Source organism: Catharus ustulatus, chromosome 18, assembly GCF_009819885.2.
Source record: "Catharus ustulatus isolate bCatUst1 chromosome 18, bCatUst1.pri.v2, whole genome shotgun sequence".
NCBI lineage: Eukaryota > Metazoa > Chordata > Aves > Passeriformes > Turdidae > Catharus > Catharus ustulatus.
In genome coordinates, this window is record NC_046238.1 from 10,032,670 (window position 1) to 10,051,589 (window position 18,920).

Below are 18,920 nucleotides of genomic sequence, written 5' to 3' on the forward strand. Positions count from 1 at the left end.
CACGAGCCCGGGTGGCCCCACCCCGCTGAGCAGTGAAACCCCTCGGCCAGCACAGTCCCACCCCGTGCCGCGCACTGGGCGGGCCGGGACTCGAACCCGTGACCCCCGGAGCCGCAGGGCCCGCGCTGGCCGGGCGGGGGCGCGGCGGCCCCGGCGCCGCCCGGAAGCGGAAGCGCGGCCGCGGTTCCCGCCGCGGTTGCCGAGCGGCGGCCGCTCCGTCCCGTCCTGCCCGCGGCCATGAGCGCGGCCGGGCTCGTGTCCGCGCCGCCCGCAGCCCCGCCGGGGCCGCCCGCCCCCGCCATGGCCCCCGCGCCCGACTACTACGAGGAGGAGGAGCTGGAGAGCGCCGAGGAGGAGGACGGCGAGCGGAGCGCCCGGGCCCGCGACTCCGACGAGGGTGTGTGCGGAGGGGGCGGGTCGGTGCCCGGGGTGGAGTGGGGGTGTGGGGCGGAGGGCACCGCTCCGCACGGTGTTTGGAGGAGGGCTGCGGGCTTAAAGGGTTCGGAGCGGCGAGGACACCCGGAGGAGCGGAGGAGCTGCCAGGCTGAGCGGTTCCCCGCGGGAGAGTAAAACAGCGGAGGCGCTGGAGAGGCGGAGCTGTGCCCTCCCCGGAGTGGCGGGCAGGGGCACCGAGCGGGACAGCGGAGGGAAAACAGCGGAGAAATCGGTGTGTTGCTCTGTTTCCGTGGTGTGGGGGGTAAGGTGTAGACAGAAGTACAGCAGAGCAGAAGGATGTGACAATACAAGAACCAGGGAGCGAGGGAGGAGAGGAAATTAAATCCCGGAGCAGCCAGGAGCGTGGAGGGCATAAAGTGACAGATAAGGGGGTGTAACAGGACTCCTGGAGTGCGGCTGTTTCAGAGCCCTCCATCCCCTCTGACCTGGATGTAGATGGGATGATGGTAAAGAAGTAGAGGGTGACAGGGTATGGAAGTCTTTTGTGGTGGCTCAGACATTTGAGTACATTTCTTGCAGTTAAAAAACTTAGTGGTTTATCTCGGGTGTGTTAAATTTTATCTTAAGTTTAAACTGTGTCTAGTTTAGGAGAAGTCTGAGAAAGGTTTGATTTAATGGGCTGGGCCCCCCTTCCATGTGTAGGGAATTAGCTGTGGTTTAGGTTTCTCAACTGTGCCCTGTAAAGTCTGGAGGCACTGATCCCTCCTTGGAACTTCATGGATTCTTGGCTACTCGTGTGTTACAAACAGAAGCCTGAAAAGTCTCAGCAGCAAACTAGTGATCCCACAGTCCTTTACTTTATTCATAGTTTATACTGTTTATTTATAAATTGCAGCTATCTTTATGGCAGCACCGGTATTTGATATATATGTTTGTTTATAAAGGAAGTATAGCTGAGAAGTTCAGATCCCAGCCAGTAACTGCTCTCTTTGGTGAGACCTTTGTGGCCAGCTGAGCAGCACTGAGTGTGTGGAATTCTAGTAGCAGGTTTGAGAAATGTCCTTCAGAGTCTTTAGGCTGTTTGTGTCTCACCTGTGTGTGAGTTTTAATGTAGAGCCCCTTGTTTTAAGTGGGAAGAAATTCCCAGGCTCTCTGAAGTTGAAGTTGTTCACGTAAAGCTGCACTGCAAAACTCAGTTGTAGGAGGATGTTCCATTTCCCTCCTGAATTCATCTATCAGGTTGTCTTTTTACAAAATTGCCTGAGGTTTGGGGATTTCTGTTTTGTTTGCCTGTTTCCTTGTTTTTAAATAATTTACTACTTAGTTCGGGCTGTTTTTTGAAGTACTTTTTAAATTTTAAAAGTTATTTTTTGCCTTGTTTAGACACTGAGGATGCTAGTGAAACAGACCTGGCAAAGCATGAGGAGGAGGACTTTGTAGAAATGAAAGAACAGTAAGTAACCCCTTCCAAATATAAGTAAGGTGATGTTCTCTTTTTGTGGGTTTAGGGTTTTTTATTGCCTAAAACTTGGCAAAGTTTTGGGCCAAGATTAGGAGTTTTAAGTGCTTACCTCAATGAAATAGCTCATAAGTCCATCCACTTGTATTTCTGCTCTCCCCAGTTACTTTCTCTGTTCTGTATAAATTCAGAGAATTAAGGGCTGCTGCTGTTTTGGGCAAAGAAATAATTATGACTTCTGGGAGCAGCTGCAAATGGATCCTGCTGCAGGCAGATCCTTCAAATAAAATAAAGGCTCTGCTTTAGATAAACTAAGGAAAAGTAAGATGCCTATCCAAATGCCTTAAACAATTTAATTCTGGTCCTGAACCAGAAATGGACTTTTGGGAGACTTGAAATAGTTTTCCCATGGTGTTTAGGAGCATTTGCAGTATTTTTGAGTTCATTCTTATGGGCAGAGATCAGTTTTTATACAGGTCAGGAAGACTTGGCCAATGTTAAACCACAGATGTGTGCTAAAAGAAATGCAGGTTTGCAGCAGCACCAGGAATAGACTTTGGAGGAATTTTAAAATAGTGTGGGGAGTTAATAAACAGCTAATAAAACTTGATACAGTGCAAGAATTATTCTGCTGTGAAGTTTCTGATGTTTGTAGATCTAAATGTCATTTTATATTTCAACATTAAAAAAAAAATCCTACTTTATCCCAAATTTTAAATGCCTTGTAAAACCAAAGAAGTGCCAGAGTTCTTAAGACACAATGAGAACCTTTCATTGGGATACAATTATTTTAGTTTGTAGTTGTAGTTTTTAATTTGTAATTCTTTTAGTTTGTAGTTCATTTGTTTCCTGAAGTTTTGAAAGTTTTTGATTCTGTATAAACATGTAACATCAAGAGATGGTGGAATAAACTATGTGTGCTTGGTGTTTAAAGTTTCCTGCTGTGTTTGCAGGATGTATCAGGACAAGCTGGCATCTCTGAAGAGGCAGCTACAGCAACTGCAGGAGGGTAAGCTTTGAAGAGTAGCTTTGGCTTTTATTTCCAGCACTTTTCAAATGTCATAGAAGGGTGGGGGTTCTGAAAGATGGGAGCAGCATCCTTCACTGCATGTTGGCTCTCAGCTGTGCTGCAGAGTTAAAAATGTCAGCTGCCTCCCATCTTTTCTGCATCTTAACTCCCTTGTAGTTATTCCTCTCTGCTAAAACACTTCTTAAAAGGAGTAATCCACTTTTTTACAAAAACAGGGAATATGCTTTGAGTGGTGTATGACTCCTTGAGGATATTTAGTACTTGGGAAATAAACATACATGGGAATCTACAATTTATTTCCTCCAGGTACTCTTCAGGAATATCAGAAAAGGATGAAAAAGTTGGACCAGCAGTACAAAGAAAGGATACGAAATGCAGGTAAGTGGAATTTCTCTCTAAGACTGCAAACAACTTAAATGTGTGTTTTGTATAACACCTGAAGTAAAAAAGAGGTAATTCTGTTCTTTAAAGAAAAGGAACTTGCTGGAGCAGAGCAGTTTTTGGGTACATTGTAGGGTTTTTTCAGAGTCCTTCAACATGACAGGATCTGCCTTGGTTATTTTCTTCCTTTGATCAGCGTTGTTTGCTGACTGATAAACAGTTTCAGTCTTCACTTGTGTGAAGCAGCACAAGTAAAAAGATTATTCTATTTTTATCTGCCTAACTCAGTGTCCCACTTTGCTTTGTTGTTTTGTGGCCCTTGCTGAAGCCTTTGGGTGCCCTGTCTCCTTCAGTTTGCAGAAATGCCAAGTGAGGAGCACATGCTTTGCCAAAGATCTGTTTGTGAGCAGTGAATAGAGGATGTGCTGCTGGAACTGTTCTGCATGGCTGTGACATGGAATGGGCTGCCTGGACTGTGTGTACTGCTCTGTTTTCAAGGAGCAAAGTCCCAAGTTAATTTTTAAAGTGCCCAGTGCTCATCCTTCTGGGTGTTTTTATTGTGTTGCTGCAGAGGAATGGTTTGGGAATCAGATCCAGCTGCTTGCCCTCTCTTCCTTGCTCCCTTTCAAATAGTTTCTTACCTTGGATATTGCCTTTTATAGAAGGCATTATGTGGATATGGGAAATGCAGCTGCTCCTATTTTAGAAAAAGAAAGCAATTCTGTATTTCTGAAAGTGCTTGGCAAGGTAAAGGATTTGCTTGAGGAGCTGAAGTGGTTTGAACAACTTCTTGTTAATAGGAACCTGTCTCCTGAGATGAGTTTCACCAATAATTGAAGTTGAAAAAGACCTTTCATATGCACTAGAGCTGCATCCTGGCAAGCCTGGGCTGTTTTCATAAAATTAAACCTGAGTGCAAACTGGTGTTTGTGGCTGGCCACGAGCAGTGCTGCAGCAGCAGAGTTCTTCCACAGGAGGGCAGGTGGTGATCACTTGGAATTTTGTGAATAAAAAAAATCCATCTGCCTTGTACTGCAGGAATAAGGGTGTTTTATGTTTGTCCTTGGCATGCTGAGGTTTATTAAAACAACAGTTTTGATTTACCTGCATTAGATTATCTACTCAGTGCTGCTTTCATGCTTTGTAAATAGAAAGTTTGGTTTTTATTGCAGCATTCTTACACTTGGTGTATATCTATTACAGTTTTAAATTTTTTTTAACGTAATGGAGTAGTACAGTGTTGCTACTACAGCCTTCTCTGAACTGAACAGTGTGGAATAGTGGAAGCTTTTCAGAGAGATGACAATCTGTAAAAAAGCCTCTAGTAACAGTGTATTTTTGTGGAACTTCTTCATTGTCACTTTATTTTCAGCATAAAGCTGTGAACTCAGAGTAGAGGTTGGATAAGTACATGCATTATTTGCTTCACTGCCTGTCTTGGCTGCAATATTCAGTGGCTTAAAATGGTAAGGAAGTAATTTTGTGCAGCTTTGAAGGTAATAAATTAAGTCTTTCTTGTGTTTCAGAACTGTTCCTGCAGCTGGAAGTAAGTATTCCTAATTTATCAAAAATATGCATTAATTAGGTGGAAGAGGCATAAACCTTGTTTCATCAACCAGCATTTGGGCTTATTTTCCCAGAAGGCTTAAAAGAAATTTTCTTCCTCTAGCTGGCTTGTTACACTTGAGATGTAGTAGAGCTTACTGCTGGTATTGCCTCAAGTAACTTCTGCACTGTGTTGTTAAAATAGAATTAATAACTTTCTATTGGCCTCTTGTATCTTGGCTGTGCATTGGGCTGGTCAAAAAAGGGTGTTTAAGGTGATAAGTGCTGTTTATAAATCAGCTAGGGCCTTGATTTGTTATGCAAAATTAAAATTTCTTTTTACAAATAATTTTTTTGCCAATGTAATAGCACTAAGTCATATTTAGATGCTTTACTGTAGATTGTGAATATTGATAATCTTTAGAACTTGGACCAGTTGTGAACTGAAAAGCTGATCAATAAAGCATTTGAAAAGCTGTTGTGATATCATTAACTTGAGTCCTTAATTAACCTTCTTGCTCCTTGGGTTTGCATTAGACAGATCAGGTGGAGAAAAATTATGTGAAGGAAAAGAAAGCAGCAGCAAAGGAGTTTGAAGATAAGAAAATTGAGCTTAAGGAAAATCTGATAGCAGAGTTGGAAGAGAAGAAGAAGATGATTGAGAATGAAAAGCTAACCATGGAATTAACAGGAGGTAAAGTTTTGTTTCCCACTCTGCTCCTGCTTAGGGGAAGAGCTGTAAAAATGGCAGTGCTGGTTTGCACAGACAGCTGGGAAATGCCAGTGGGGCAGAGCATGAGTTGATGGTCTTTTAGTGGAGAAAGCAGCTCAAAATTCAGTGAATTGATAACAGGTGCATCAGGCAGTGCCAGTGCAGCAGCAGAGGGGATGATGGGCTTGCTTATATGCAGGGAAAGAGGCTGCTTTGGTTCCCTGATCTAGCAATAAAACTATTGAGGTATGTCACAATAGTGACCTAGCCAGTGGTGCCAGGTTGTAAAGCTGTGTCCTTTTCTTCCTGCAAGAGTGGCTGGTCAAGTAGCTGAAGAAAGCCAAACAATAAAAGTTGAAAGCTGCTGCTTAAAGTCAGAAAAAAATAAAATTTGTTCGTGTCCAGGCTCTAGAAAATTTATATTAAATGGACAGATTTTTTTTGAGACAGTTGGTGGCCCTGGTGCCTTGCAGTGCTCTCTGGTAATGGATGCAGGGGAGCTAAGTCAGGAGTTAATCATTCCTGCAGAATTCTCTTGCTGTGATACTGAACCAAGAGTTGATTTGATGCCCTTCCTGAGAGCAGCTCCCACACTTCATGGACTGATAGATGGTTTTGTTGCTGAGGCCTGTCCATGAGTTACACCCTTCATGTATTTCTTGCATAGTATCTATAGGTTTTGTATAAATAAGTAATAATAATTTAATTAATACTCAGAAGTGAGAATTAAGCCCTGTTTTGGTGTATTAAATACAAACTCCATAGGGCTGATGTGGACTGGAAAGCATCTTGAGTTATGCTGTTTTCCCTGCAACTTCTTTTGTTTATTTATGAAGTCTGGTCTCGTGGTCATCCTTGTTCACCCTTGAGATGAGAAGGGATTTGGTGTATTTTACACATGCAGAGCTGCCCAAGGTTCTCATGTCTAGTGGGAGCCAAAGGGGTTCCCAGATTGCAGTGCTTCCCAGGGGTGATTCAGGGGTGCTTAGAGATGAGCAAATAAATCTCAGCACAGAGAAAGGGAGCTGGGCTGATGTGTTTGGCATTTAGGATGTGGTCTCTTGGCTGCCAGTTCAACAGATCTTCATGGATTAAGGAATGAGTTTCAGTGGAGTTGTTCAGTAAAGGTTACTTGTAGGCATTTGGACAAACCAAGTTCAGATAATTACTTGGTGATGAGACTGTTGTTTAAGTTTTTAAAAGACTTTCTTCTTTTTCCCCAGTGCATATGCTGCAGTTTACTTCCTGTCAACTGCTGCTCTGTGTGTTATTAATTAGGCTCATTTCATTAATCATTCTTAGATAATCTGAATTTAAATACTGTTTGTTTGAAATCACTCCAGCAGACTTGTATCAGTCTTCAAGGCAGAAGTTTTCTCTAATCTTTTGACAAAGCTGTTTTCTGCCTTGAAGATGAGAGAGCAATTGATTTGTAGCCAATGTTTTACATCCTATTAATGATCTGAGTTGGGTTGGGAAAGAACTCCATGAGCTTGGCCTTTTAAATCTGTTCCCAAGCAGATAGCATAAGCATGAAAGGAATTTACCTTGAATCCTTGTAGCATCATTGTGCTGCTTATCTGTACCTGGAGCAGCTGTGACCATGGCATTGCAGCACTGGCACTGAACAGTGACCTGACAGGAGAGAGAACCTGGATTCACTGGCAGCACTTCCATGCTGGAAGCCAGCACAAAAAAAAAAAAAAAAATCCAATTTGCTGTATAAAAGAGGAAAGATTATTCTCCTTGTGCCTTGTGTGGAAAACTGCTGCTGCTTACTGCTTTCCCTCTGGTCTTATCAGCTCTCCAACTTCATTACTCTACAGATTCAATGGAAGTCAAGCCTATTATGACAAGGAAACTGAGAAGGCGACCAAATGATCCAGTTCCTATCCCAGACAAGAGGAGGAAACCTGCCCCTGATATCCTTTTGTGGAGTCACTGCTGGCTTTGCAGCCCTGGGCTACCCACACCTTTGTTGTTTTGTACAGCAAGGAAAAGGAAATTAAATGCCAGGATTGGATTTTAACCTGGGAGATACTGCAGCACAATTGTCATGTATGTGTGCTAAAGCAGTACAGCAGTTACACAACACAATACATATACAGAAAACAGTGTTTGGAGATCCCTTGGTATCATAACTTAATCCTCACTGTATCACAAGATCACTTTTTTTTTTTTGTCAGTGAGAATGGTTTGAATTCTACCGGCAATTTATTTCACAAAAGAAAAACTTTAAAAGAACATCATATATATACACATATATATTTATATATGCCAAGATAATTGATTCCATGGATAGTAAATGGCTTTTCACTCGAACCAGAGCTTTTCTCATTTCAGGATGTGACAAAGCATTTACCAGAAAGATCATATTTGTCATATCAAAATACTTTTTCCATTTTTGATAAAAGCTTCAGATTTGTAATCCAGAGATGCATAGCAAAAGCAAGGATGCTAGATTTGTTCCTTGAATAAGGAAAGATGAAGATTCATCTCGTTTTCATGTATCACAAGAGGCAGAAAAACATGTCTGTGTAATCCTTAGGATCTGCCTTGCTGCATGCCTCGGAATTAAAATGTTCCTTGGCTTCTGGAAATATGTTTTTAGCTCTGTGATGATAGGCACTTCTTCTATTTGTGTATTAAATTCACCTGGAATGCAAGGATATTTGCTATATTTGCTTTGCAGGGGCTGCTTATTAGATTCTAAACTTGCATGTCTTAGATTAAAAAAACTTATCTGAGAGACTCTCATTTTCTGAAGGCAATATCAAACCGTGAACTTTTGGAGTTCATGCAGGATGGTCATGAGCATCTCCAGTTTCAATTAACCTCTTTCTGGTTGGAGATGCTGCTCACTCTTTCAGGAGGAAAAAAAAGTCGTTTATTAGTGCCCCTATCTCATCCAAAATAAATGAGTTTCATAGTGAACATGACCTGCTAATTGAAGATGATACAGCAACCACACCATGAAACTCTGCCTTTGCTCACTGGGAGAGGATTAAAGTCCATCAGTACCAAAATCCTTGAAATGCAGCTCAGCAATTGTTAACTTTAGTTCAATTCTTTGAATACTTTTGGCTAAATGCTTGCTGTGAAGAAACAAAAGCACAGCAGAGCTCTAATAAGGCTGTAATACACTAATTTATATTTTCAAAGGTTTGGGTTTGTTTTCAGGTGCATGGTAGGCTCTTAATTATCCCCAGCCACACAAAGTTTTATTTAATTAGGTTTAGGTGGGATTTAGCTTCATTGTAGAAAACCTGAAGTGAGGGTTGTTTCAGCTCACAGATTCTTCTCCACAGAAATACAAGATGAAAAGCACTAAAAATGCTGGTGCTTGATCCTTCCATGAAGTAAATGTCAGTGCACTAAAGGTTTCTCATTGATGGTTCTGTCTGAATAAGTTAAAGTGATTTTGCACCTCTGCTGCTAAGATGGTGTGGATGGACTTGTATTAATTTGTCTGACAAAAAAAGCTCGAGTAAGACATTTATTAAAATCCTGGAAACCTTTTAGCTTACATTTACTCAAGTGAAATGTCATTGACCTTTAATTTTTAGCCTTGCTTTACAAGAGTTTATGGAAGCCTTAATTCTGGATACCTCAGCTAAATTATTTGTTGACTGATGAGCAAATAATGGAGGACCTCAGAACGCTGAATAAGGTAGGGATTGTTGCTTGACTATTTCTTTATTTTAAAGAGAAGGCAGATGCTTTCTCCTGAAGAGAACAGAGCTCTCTTTAATGTTCATTTTGGAGATGTGGGACTATTTCATCCCCATAGGCTTTCTGAAGTAGCACAATGAAGATGTAGCAAGATGGTGTCTCCTCTTTTTTATTGAGGTTTAATTAACTTAATTTGAATGACTGTCATCTAAAAATGTTACCTTTTGTGTGAACCAAGGGATAAGCTGTGTTTCTTCCTCATGGCTAAACAGATGTCAGTGTTTTTCTGGGAGATCAGAGACTGCCTTTGATTCAGGCCTTAGTGTGGGGTAGGATTTTTTATTAATTTTTTTTCTCCCTGCTGTCCCAAGATCTCAGCAAGCTGGATAGGGGGCAGTGTGCATGTTTATAGTTTTTCTAGGTTTTTTTTTTCTATTGTTTTCTTGCTGAACACTTGCAGGCTTATCTAATTTTTTAGAATATTAGCTGCTCATTAAGGCATTTTGAGGATGGTAGTGGAACACTAGTTTTGTGCCAGCTGTTGAGGTTTCTCTAATGATTTATCTCCTGTATTTTGTGTACCCTGAGAAATGTATCACATTCAAAAATAGTGTGTTAGATGGGTTTGACTCATTAGAGTGGGTTGTCTGAATGCTCTCAGGTTCATTTTTTGGCCTTTTGGATCATTATACTGATTATCTGCACCTTTGGCTGCTTAGAGCACACTGCTCTGGTTGTTTTATGCCACTAAACAGAGCATTTAAAATAGAAATATTCAGAGCATGGACAGTAAGCTAGCTGAAGTTATCACTGCAGCTTCTGTGGCTCCTGTCAGATCTCTAACACTGCTTTGCTCTCTTCCCATGTAGCTTAAATCACCCAAGAGACCAGGTGAGTTCCAGATGAACTTGTTCTGAGCAGAGAATGGTACTGAAGATGTTTGGCTGTGGAATTGCGGTTCTTTGTGTGGTGCTGATGTTTGTCAGGGATGGGAAGGGGGGCAGGAGCATCTTTGGTGGTTGAAACACTTGGGAAAGGGACAGTCTCACTGGAAAAGAGGTTTTCCATTATATTCAGGTGCATCTGGGCACCTTGTCTGCTTGTCAGCTCCACTGAGGGATTGACAAATTATGGTTTTCTGCCTCCAGCTCTATAGATGTGCCTGTACACTTCATTTCGAACAGAGTGGGACTAACTTGCTTCAGTAATTTTAACCACATTTAACTGTGGATTATAACTAAAACAAAATCAAGGACATATTGTCCATCTCTTACCCATTAATGTTTTTTTGAGATAAACGCTGTATTTCAGTGAATATTTTAATTCAAGGCAGAGGTCGAGTTACTCATCACAATATACAATATTATTCTGGTGGATATTTGAGTTTGCAGCTTTCTCTGCTTGTTACTTCTGCACACACTTATGTTACTTACGAGCTGCAGTTCTGCAGTCAGATGTGCTGCTGTGAGATGTGCTGCTCTTTAACCTGGCTGTGTCTCCTGTCCCCAGCCTCCCCCTCCTCTCCCGAGCACCTCCCAGCTACACCAGCAGAGTCTCCAGCACAGAGGTTTGAAGCTCGGATAGAAGATGGCAAACTGTACTATGACAAGAGATGGTGAGGCCTGGGCATTTTCTGTTTGCAGCAGTCTGTGTGCTGTGGTGTGTAGTGAGGAGGCAGAGAAATGTGTTTGATCCAAGAATTGGTGGACAAAATGCTTTTGGGCAGAGGTTTGCTGCTCCCTGCAGAGCTCATTGTGGGTCCAGTAAAGCAGGGATGATGATGGAGTGTTCACACCCTGCAGGCTTTCAGAGATAACTGGTGGCTCCAATAAAAGGAGACTTGAATCTTTGCCATGGCCCACTGTGGCTCTTAGGAAGTCAAACCTAATATGAGGTAGGAGAGGCAGCAGCAGCCACAGTGGATGTGACTGAAGCTGCCCAGCTTGGATGCACACACTCCATGATTTGCTGTCAGCAACAGTCCCATTCCTGAGGTTCAGTTCTGTGGAACACAAGCCCAGCATTCCACAAGGTGGCAGAAGAAATGTCATCCACCAGCTGCTCAGGATGAAAAATGCTTCTAATAAATCCAAATAACCTTTAAAGATCAAACCCAGCTGGGAGAGACAACTTCAGAATTGCTGATTGGATTTATCTCTGTTGAGTTTTATGGCCATACAGCTGTACAAGCTTCACAAAACACAAGGAAAATATTAAATTCTGCAGAGGAATCTTAGTAGATCTTAAAGTTAATCCATGAGACTTGCAAACCTGGATAATCAAAGGGGCAATCTTGAACTCCTTGAGTAGAAAACAGTTTGCTTTCAAAAAGTCATCTGCTTACTTGTAGGCTACTTCAGGGTTCTGGTGGCTCAAAACAGCAAGTGATGAGGCTGTAATTTTATCACAGAAGTAGGGGTGAAGCTGGTTTTTTTACACAGCAATCCCCTTGGCCAGTTGGTCATTTTTTCCTTCTGACTGAAGTTTGAGAATTCAGTGTACACAGCTCTCATCAAAGCTGCTCCCTCAATTTAAACATCCATAAAGCACCTAAGAACTCAACAGGCTACTTATTCCCCAGATCCATCAAGGTTTTTTTTTTTTTTGCTTTCATAATTTTTTTGTGTGTGTAAAGTGACTATCTTCAGGATCTATTTGGATGAATAAACTCTTCTTCAGAATTTTGAAGCATATGGAGTACTTGAAAAGTGTTCATGAGTAAAAAAAGAAAGATAAAAAAAGGAATCCAAAGTAATCTGTCAGTAAAGCTCAAAACTTTGCATTAAATTTAAACCTGGAAGAGCTTCAGTGAGCCCAGAATCTCACCAAAGCACCAGCCCTCTCTGAAGGGCATCTAGCTGGGGCATAAAGCACTTTGCAGATATTTTCATCTGGCTGAATTCACTTGTCATGGGGGTCTTGCTGTCAGGAATTCCAACTGTTCTCTTTCCTGGCTGCCTTGTTCTTATGAAGTTTTAAGATCAGTATTTTATTATTTTTTTTGCTGTAATAATCCTGCTTAGATTTTTTTTTTGCTTGGTAGTAATAGTACTTGTGCAAAGTAGGTGGTGTTTTAAAATAATAAAGCAGCTCTTGGTAGTGGGAGGGTAATTCTTGTAATGCATAAAGAATGCTGGCATGCACAGAACTGCTGAACCTGACAGCCCAGCAATGACTTGCTGTGTTTCCTGATGCAGCCCTGCATCACAATTACCTGAAAACAGGGGATGTTTAAGGCCAGTAATGAACCCCTGAAGCCTTGCAGAGATGTTTCACTGACATCTGAGTGGAGTTTCCAGGTGAATGTGGAATTAGATTCAGTTTTTGTCCTGAAAGCTCTGTGCCCCCTATCAAATCCTAAACCACCATTCACTAGAGAGCAACCATCTTTTTGCTCTTAGCTTTGCTGTATACAATAATGCAGAGGGATTTCTTTCAATCTTCTGGTGGAGTTGCAGTTGGAAATCTTGGCCTTTCAGTAACATATTTTATAGCAGGAAATAGAATTATTTCTGCTTGCCTCACCTGGTGTGTTTTGCCTACTGCAACAACGAGAGTTTTTTGGCTCTTTGCTTTCTTGAAAACCAACTTAAACCCCATTGCATTTTCATCTGAGGTGATTTCCTCAATCCTGTCCCTCTCAGGACATACAAACTTGGTAAAAGGGTGAGACATGACCAGGTAACTGATGCACCAGGGTGCTGTGCCTTCAGCTGCCCTGCCTGTGTGAGCATGGAGCGTGAGACAGCTGAGACAACTCTTCAGTGAAACTCTGCTGACTTGCTTCTTTGCCTCTTCTGGGCACAATTAGCATTAATTTACTGATGGGGAATCATTCATGATGAGCTCCAAGGGCTGAATGAAGCCTCTGACACGTGTGTCATCAGCTTTGGAATTCACTGGGAACCAAAAATTGAAAGTGGGGAAAAAATATTTCCTTGTGTGTGTGGGCACAGCTAACACTTGAGAGCTGTTGTTTGCACTGGTATCTCCTGCACTCCTGCTGATTGTATCAAGATCAAAACTCTTGCTTAAGTACTCTCAGCATGGCAGGGTAGGGCACTGCTGAACTGAGATTTTTGTCTCACCTTAGTGAGGCCTGGGGTTTGTAGTAGCTTATTGAGTTCCTCTGTATCATTTAATGACATCTGAACTCTCTAAACTGAGATTTTTTTGGCTCAGATCATTGTTGCTGTTGCATTGCCCTGGAACCCAATGACATTGTTTCTGTCAAAATGAAGGAGAAAGACACCTGTGCCCAACCATTGGTTTAAAGGTTGCAGGATTTAGGGATTTTTTTTATTCCTCATGGGTAATGAGTATGTTTGGAATGCTTAAAGCTGACACTCATTCCAGTTACTGGCAAGCATTGTGAAAATTCTGAGTGCCTAAGCCAATAGGAAGAGATTGTGGAATAAACCATTGGAAGACTTCCACATGTACAGTATGGTTATTGTAGAAATAACTGTAAAGTTTGAATAAATCCATGCATTTTGCAAATGGCAGTCAAGCTGCAGGGGGTTGCACTGGGTAGCTACTGAGGGAATATCTGTGCAGGGATTCTGCAGCTTGGATTGCCCAGATAAAATCATGATTAGGGGAAAGGTGGAAATACAGACATGCTTTTATAACTGGAGAGTATTTTGGTGCTTGCTTAATTAAGATGATTTACTTATAAATCACCTGTTCCAGTGTAATTAGTTCTGCCTATGGAACAGAATGAGGCAGAATGAACAGAAAGTGGAATTTTGGGGCTGGCACACTGCAGCACTTGGAGAAATGTGGGCTGTGAAAGAGGCGAGTCCACAAAATCAAACAATTCAGAGTTATGAATTTCCAAGCCTTTGTTTTATACACAACACATCAAGAACAATAGAGAGCTTAAAATATGATCTAAAATGGGATGAAATGGATATGTTTAGTCCTGGCTTCCTTATGGCAGATGTTTACAGCTCATTGCCGTCAGCTACCCATTAGTTACCATTTTGGGTATTTTCACAAAATAGGACAGCATTAGAAATGTGAGGTCTCATTAAACAATGCACAGACTGCACTGATTGAGGCTAATTCACTTTGGTGGTGGTGGTGCTCAGTGATTCTGTATTAGGAATAACCTGAGTGTCTGTGATTTGCTCTGTCATATCTTGTCAGGCAAATTAAGGAGCTGCCTTCTGAAATCCATCCTGTGTGTGAAGTGGGAAAGGCTGCTTGGATTAACCCTTGAAGCCTGGCTGTGTTATCAGTCACTCTTCCCCTGGGCTGTGGCTGGGGCTCTGCCTCTCCCCCTTGTGAAATCTGTTTTCAGTAACCTTCAGTGCACAGTTGAATGTGAATTAAGACCCTCCTGCATTTCAAAATACCTTTAAATGCAGAGTGTGTGTGTGAGATCAGATCACCCACTGTCTTACAGAGATGGAGAAAGTGGTGTGGAAAGAAAGGCAGACTTCAAATTACTCTGTCCAGCTCTATCAATAATGCATTTCCCTTTTTTTTTCCTTTTTGCAGGTACCACAAGAGCCAAGCTATTTACCTGGAGTCTAAAGAGAACACGAAGATCAGCTGTGTGATCAGTTCTGTGGGTGCCAACGAGGTTGTGGCTGCTTTTATTTGTCAGCAGAGGGGGGAGAGACATGGGTCTAGTAAGGGCTAAAGACAGATTCCTGTCTGGTGTGTAAAGAAGCTGAAGCCAAGATAAAACTGACTTGAGAAATCTCTTTTTGAGATGGGAAGAGACTTGCTCTGTTTCTGAAGGATAATCCTGTGTTTTGCAAGCTCCTGCAGCAGTTGGGCAAAGGGAGCACTTTATTCTTTGCTTCCAGATTCCAGACACTTCAGGGAAAGGAATAATAGATTTGAGTGCACTTCTACTCAATCAGCCAATAAGGGAACTTTAATTTGTTGTTGCAGCTAAGGGAAAACACTTTATTTTCCCCAGAATGAGTTGCATGTGGGATCTGTTTGTGTCACAGCTGTTCCCTTGTAGGGGAACTCAGTTGGTACTCAGTTGTTCAGATAAAAACAGTGGTAGTGTGCTCATGGATGCATTAAAATTTGTTAAAAGTTATTACTTTAATTTAGCAAAACTAATGTATCATTTCATCATACTGTGGTAGAATATAAAATTGTATATGTTTGTTTCCTACAGTTGCTCAAAGTTAATGGGTTTTTGGGTTCTTTTGGAAAAGCAAAACATGCTAAATCCTTGGGAATATTGCAGTTGGGAGATGATTATCAATGAATGTTGATTTTAATTTCTCTGGAGAAATAGTTGAAGTAGAAATCCAGGAAAATACTAAATTTATTTTATATGGAGGGGTCCCGTTAATAAAACCATTTTATAATTAAAATAATATAGTTATATCAATTTACTTGCCAGACCTGTAGCTAATATATGGGGGAAAGAAAAAATTTAGGGTACATCACAGGCCAACATAACTTTATAATCCTTACAGTGGGAAATATTGGACTTCCCTCCTAAAATACTGCAGTAGTAAGGAGTAGATAATTCTTACTCAATGTATTTATTTAAATATGTGGAAATGTATTAGAAGGATATAATGCAGAGGAAATTGCTCAGACTTAAAGTACAGGATTTTAGATCTAAACACCTTGAAGGTGATTTCAAAAGCCTTGGTGGCAGCAATTTGTCCTCTGGAACACGTGGTGTGAATCCTTCCATGCCAGTGTTTAAAAGAGAGGCCCTTTTATCTCCAGACACAATTTCTGTGCTTCATGGTACAGAATCAGAATAAGCTTTTCATTTGACTAATAGTTCCTTGTCTGGGCAAATCCCAGGACAGATAATTTTATGATCTGTGGATCTCGAGAGACTTAGTCTTGATTAGGCAAAGCTCAGCGCCACGGTTGTGTTGTGAGCTGTCGCAGGAGGAGCCTGCTTTCCTGATGGTGCTTGAAAGAGTCATTTTTCTTGAGGACTGTTTTAAGCAGGAAGTTAAGGAGGTGAAGTTAGACACCTTATTTCATTTTCTGCTCAGGTTGCAAATGCCTGGTGAGGAGGGAGAGGGGATGAACCTCATTGATCTGTGCCCCCTGAGGAGTTCAGCTCCGACACTGAGACACGAGTTCATTTGTCTGTGTGTTGCTTGCTGTGAGTTTTCCCTTTTTCTCCCCTGATTCATCTCCCTGCCCCATTCTTTTTGCCCTTGTTCTCCTGCAGATCTGGGTGAGGAAAACCAGCGACAGCACCAAGATGAGGATCTACCTGGGGCAGCTGCAGCGAGGCGTGTTCGTGATCCGCCGGCGCTCGGCCACCTGACTCTGCTCTGCCTGTCCTGGTTTTTATCGGATCACCAAACTCTGCCAGGGGCTCCCAGGCTGCTCACTCCTCCCAGCAGCAGGGAACAGTCCTGACCTCTGATGAGACACTTTGTGGCTGGCCACATAATCCCCAGTAGTCCTTAAACCTTTAGTGATGCCCAAGCACTGCCCTGGACTATTTCTGGATTTTGCATCAAGCTTCTGTACGCTCTCTTTGTATTTTGGGTGACTGTTTGAGATGCCTTTGCATCATCCTCCTTTTCATTGTTGTTTCGTGGTGCACAGATGGGACTCGTGTGTCAAAAACATCATCATCATGTTTCTGTTGGGAGTCAGACCAGTGGAAGAGGCTTTGCTTGTCAAGACCTGAGGTTGTTTGTGCTTTCTGGCCTTGTTCTCCTGCAAAGCTCAGGATTTTGGGCAAAAGATGAATCCTGCCAGGTTTCAGCTGCAGCTGAGAGATGCCTCCAGAATATCTGGTGCACAACACCAGCTTTATTGGATGGACTGTTGAAAGACTGGAGACTTTTTTAGGATGGTGTGAACAGCTCAGAAACTGCTGAAAATACAGTGATTTTAATGTAGCTCAGAGTCACGTGTGGTTAGTCAGAAGCTTCCATTTCTCTTCACATTAAAAAACCCTTCAATGAACAAGCAGAGTATGTCTGTTTGCTGGTATAATTACCTGGGATAGGTGGTGACTAAATTGAAGGAATAATTACCTGGATTTTGCAGATAGCAAGGCTGTATGAACTCTGTGTGTGTCTATAATCACTCACATGTAGAGAGGCAAAAAAATCAATTTCTCTTTTTCCACTGATGCTCAGAATCACAGGTTGTGGTGGGATCCTGCTGACAGGAGACACTGGATCTGTGGTATCCTCCCAGGAGCCTGGTACAGAGTAGAGCCTTGACATGCTGTTAGCTGCAGCCTTCATTCCCTGAAATGTTGTGCAAAGAACTCCTCTTGAGGGCTGTTTTAATTGCTGGAGGTAACACAGAGTTTTTACACTTGCCCTCCTGCAGCACAAGTGGAAATCCCCAAATAATGACATTAAGATGCTCCCTAGGTGTTCAAAGGTCTGACTCTGGCATTCCTTTATTACTGCCAGTCGTTTGCTGGTGGCTGGGAGCAGCAGTGCCATGTGTGACTGCCTTGGCAGGAGCCACGTGGTGCCCTGGCAGTGCTGCCACATCTCTGCCTCCTCTGCACAACAACTTTGTGCTCCTTTTGATTACTACTCAAAAAGTTGTAAATACTGTCTTTCTCAATATCTGTCACTTTGAGGCATCTTCTGGTTTTGCTTTTGAGCTGCTGCCTTGTTAACATCCACCCAGGCTTTCTCTGGTGTCTGGATAAATGCATCCAGGGAGGGGAGCTGCAGTGGCTGTGCCCATCCCTTTCCTGCAGTTGGGTGGCAGTCACACCCCAAAAACTGCTGCCTGTACGTGGGTCTGGAGTGGAGTGTGATGGCTGAGTTCCTGATGTGACTGACACACCTGACTTGGTTTTTGCTGTGTGTGGAGCTCTGAGTGGATCTGGAGCTGGCAGGGAAGGAGAGGGTGTTTCCCACCCCTTGACAATGTGCCATCTCTGCTGCAGCTCAGGCAGGCAGAGCACAGCAGGCTGGATTCTGTCAAGTTAACAGCTTACTTAATATAACTTAACATTCTCTGCACATGTCACAGGTTTTTGATAAGGTGATGATGTACCAGACAGGATTTGTCACTGAGTCTTTAAATGAACATCGTTCTAATAATAAAAAGTGCTAAGGAAATAGCAGGATTTATTTCCTGTCTGTATCACTTTATCTATCCATGGATTTGTGGGAATAGCTGGAGACTCTGCTCAGTTTTGGGGAGATACTTTGCCAACAGCCATGTGCTGCTGTGGTGTTCTCTGTTGTGGGGTGATTTGGGGAGTTGACAGAAGTGTGGCTGGGATGTCAGTGTGTGCTGGACAGGGAGAGGGGCTCCATGAACCCTTGGTGAGTCAGGCACTGCCTCCTCATGGAAGTTGATCTCAAACTCTTCCACACCAATCTTACACCTCCAGGAAGGATGTGGGAGCTTTGTACAACTTCCTTCTGCCAGAATTCCTTGCCAGTTTTCCCCAGTGCCCCTGGATCAGCCTTTGAACCGGTAATTTCTGCTTTTGGCAGCCCTGAGTAGGGGTTGTACTGCTGTAAATGGCTCAAACTTAACTGCTACACTGGAGGAATTTTGTTTATAGGCTACTTCATCCTCAGTTCCTTAATGAAATGGAAGTCTGCCTTGGCTCTCTCGATCACCATAAAGAGTAGATGTGTCTCACAGAGTACATGAATATTGTATCCAGGTTTTTTTATCCTGGCAGGCTGTTCTGTAATGGCCTGAGCCATTTGTGAGGCTGGAAGAGATAAAGTGCACTGCCTTGCTGTGCACTCAGGGAAGCAAGTGCATTTTTA

At 42.5% G+C, this 18,920-nt stretch overlaps 1 protein-coding gene across 1 annotated transcript; it reads left to right on the forward strand.

Moving 5' to 3' along the window:
• Positions 1-188: 188 nt before the first annotated feature.
• SUDS3 (SDS3 homolog, SIN3A corepressor complex component) lies at positions 189-17,124 on the forward strand. Its single transcript, XM_033075995.2, has 12 exons — positions 189-397; positions 1,780-1,849; positions 2,809-2,864; positions 3,192-3,263; positions 4,793-4,812; positions 5,349-5,505; positions 7,350-7,445; positions 9,132-9,193; positions 10,065-10,086; positions 10,705-10,810; positions 14,701-14,785; positions 16,373-17,124. Exons 1-12 carry the CDS (start codon positions 238-240, stop codon positions 16,469-16,471), a joined length of 1,005 nt encoding a protein of 334 aa, XP_032931886.1. The 5' UTR covers positions 189-237; the 3' UTR covers positions 16,472-17,124.
• The last annotated feature ends 1,796 nt before the right edge of the window (positions 17,125-18,920 follow it).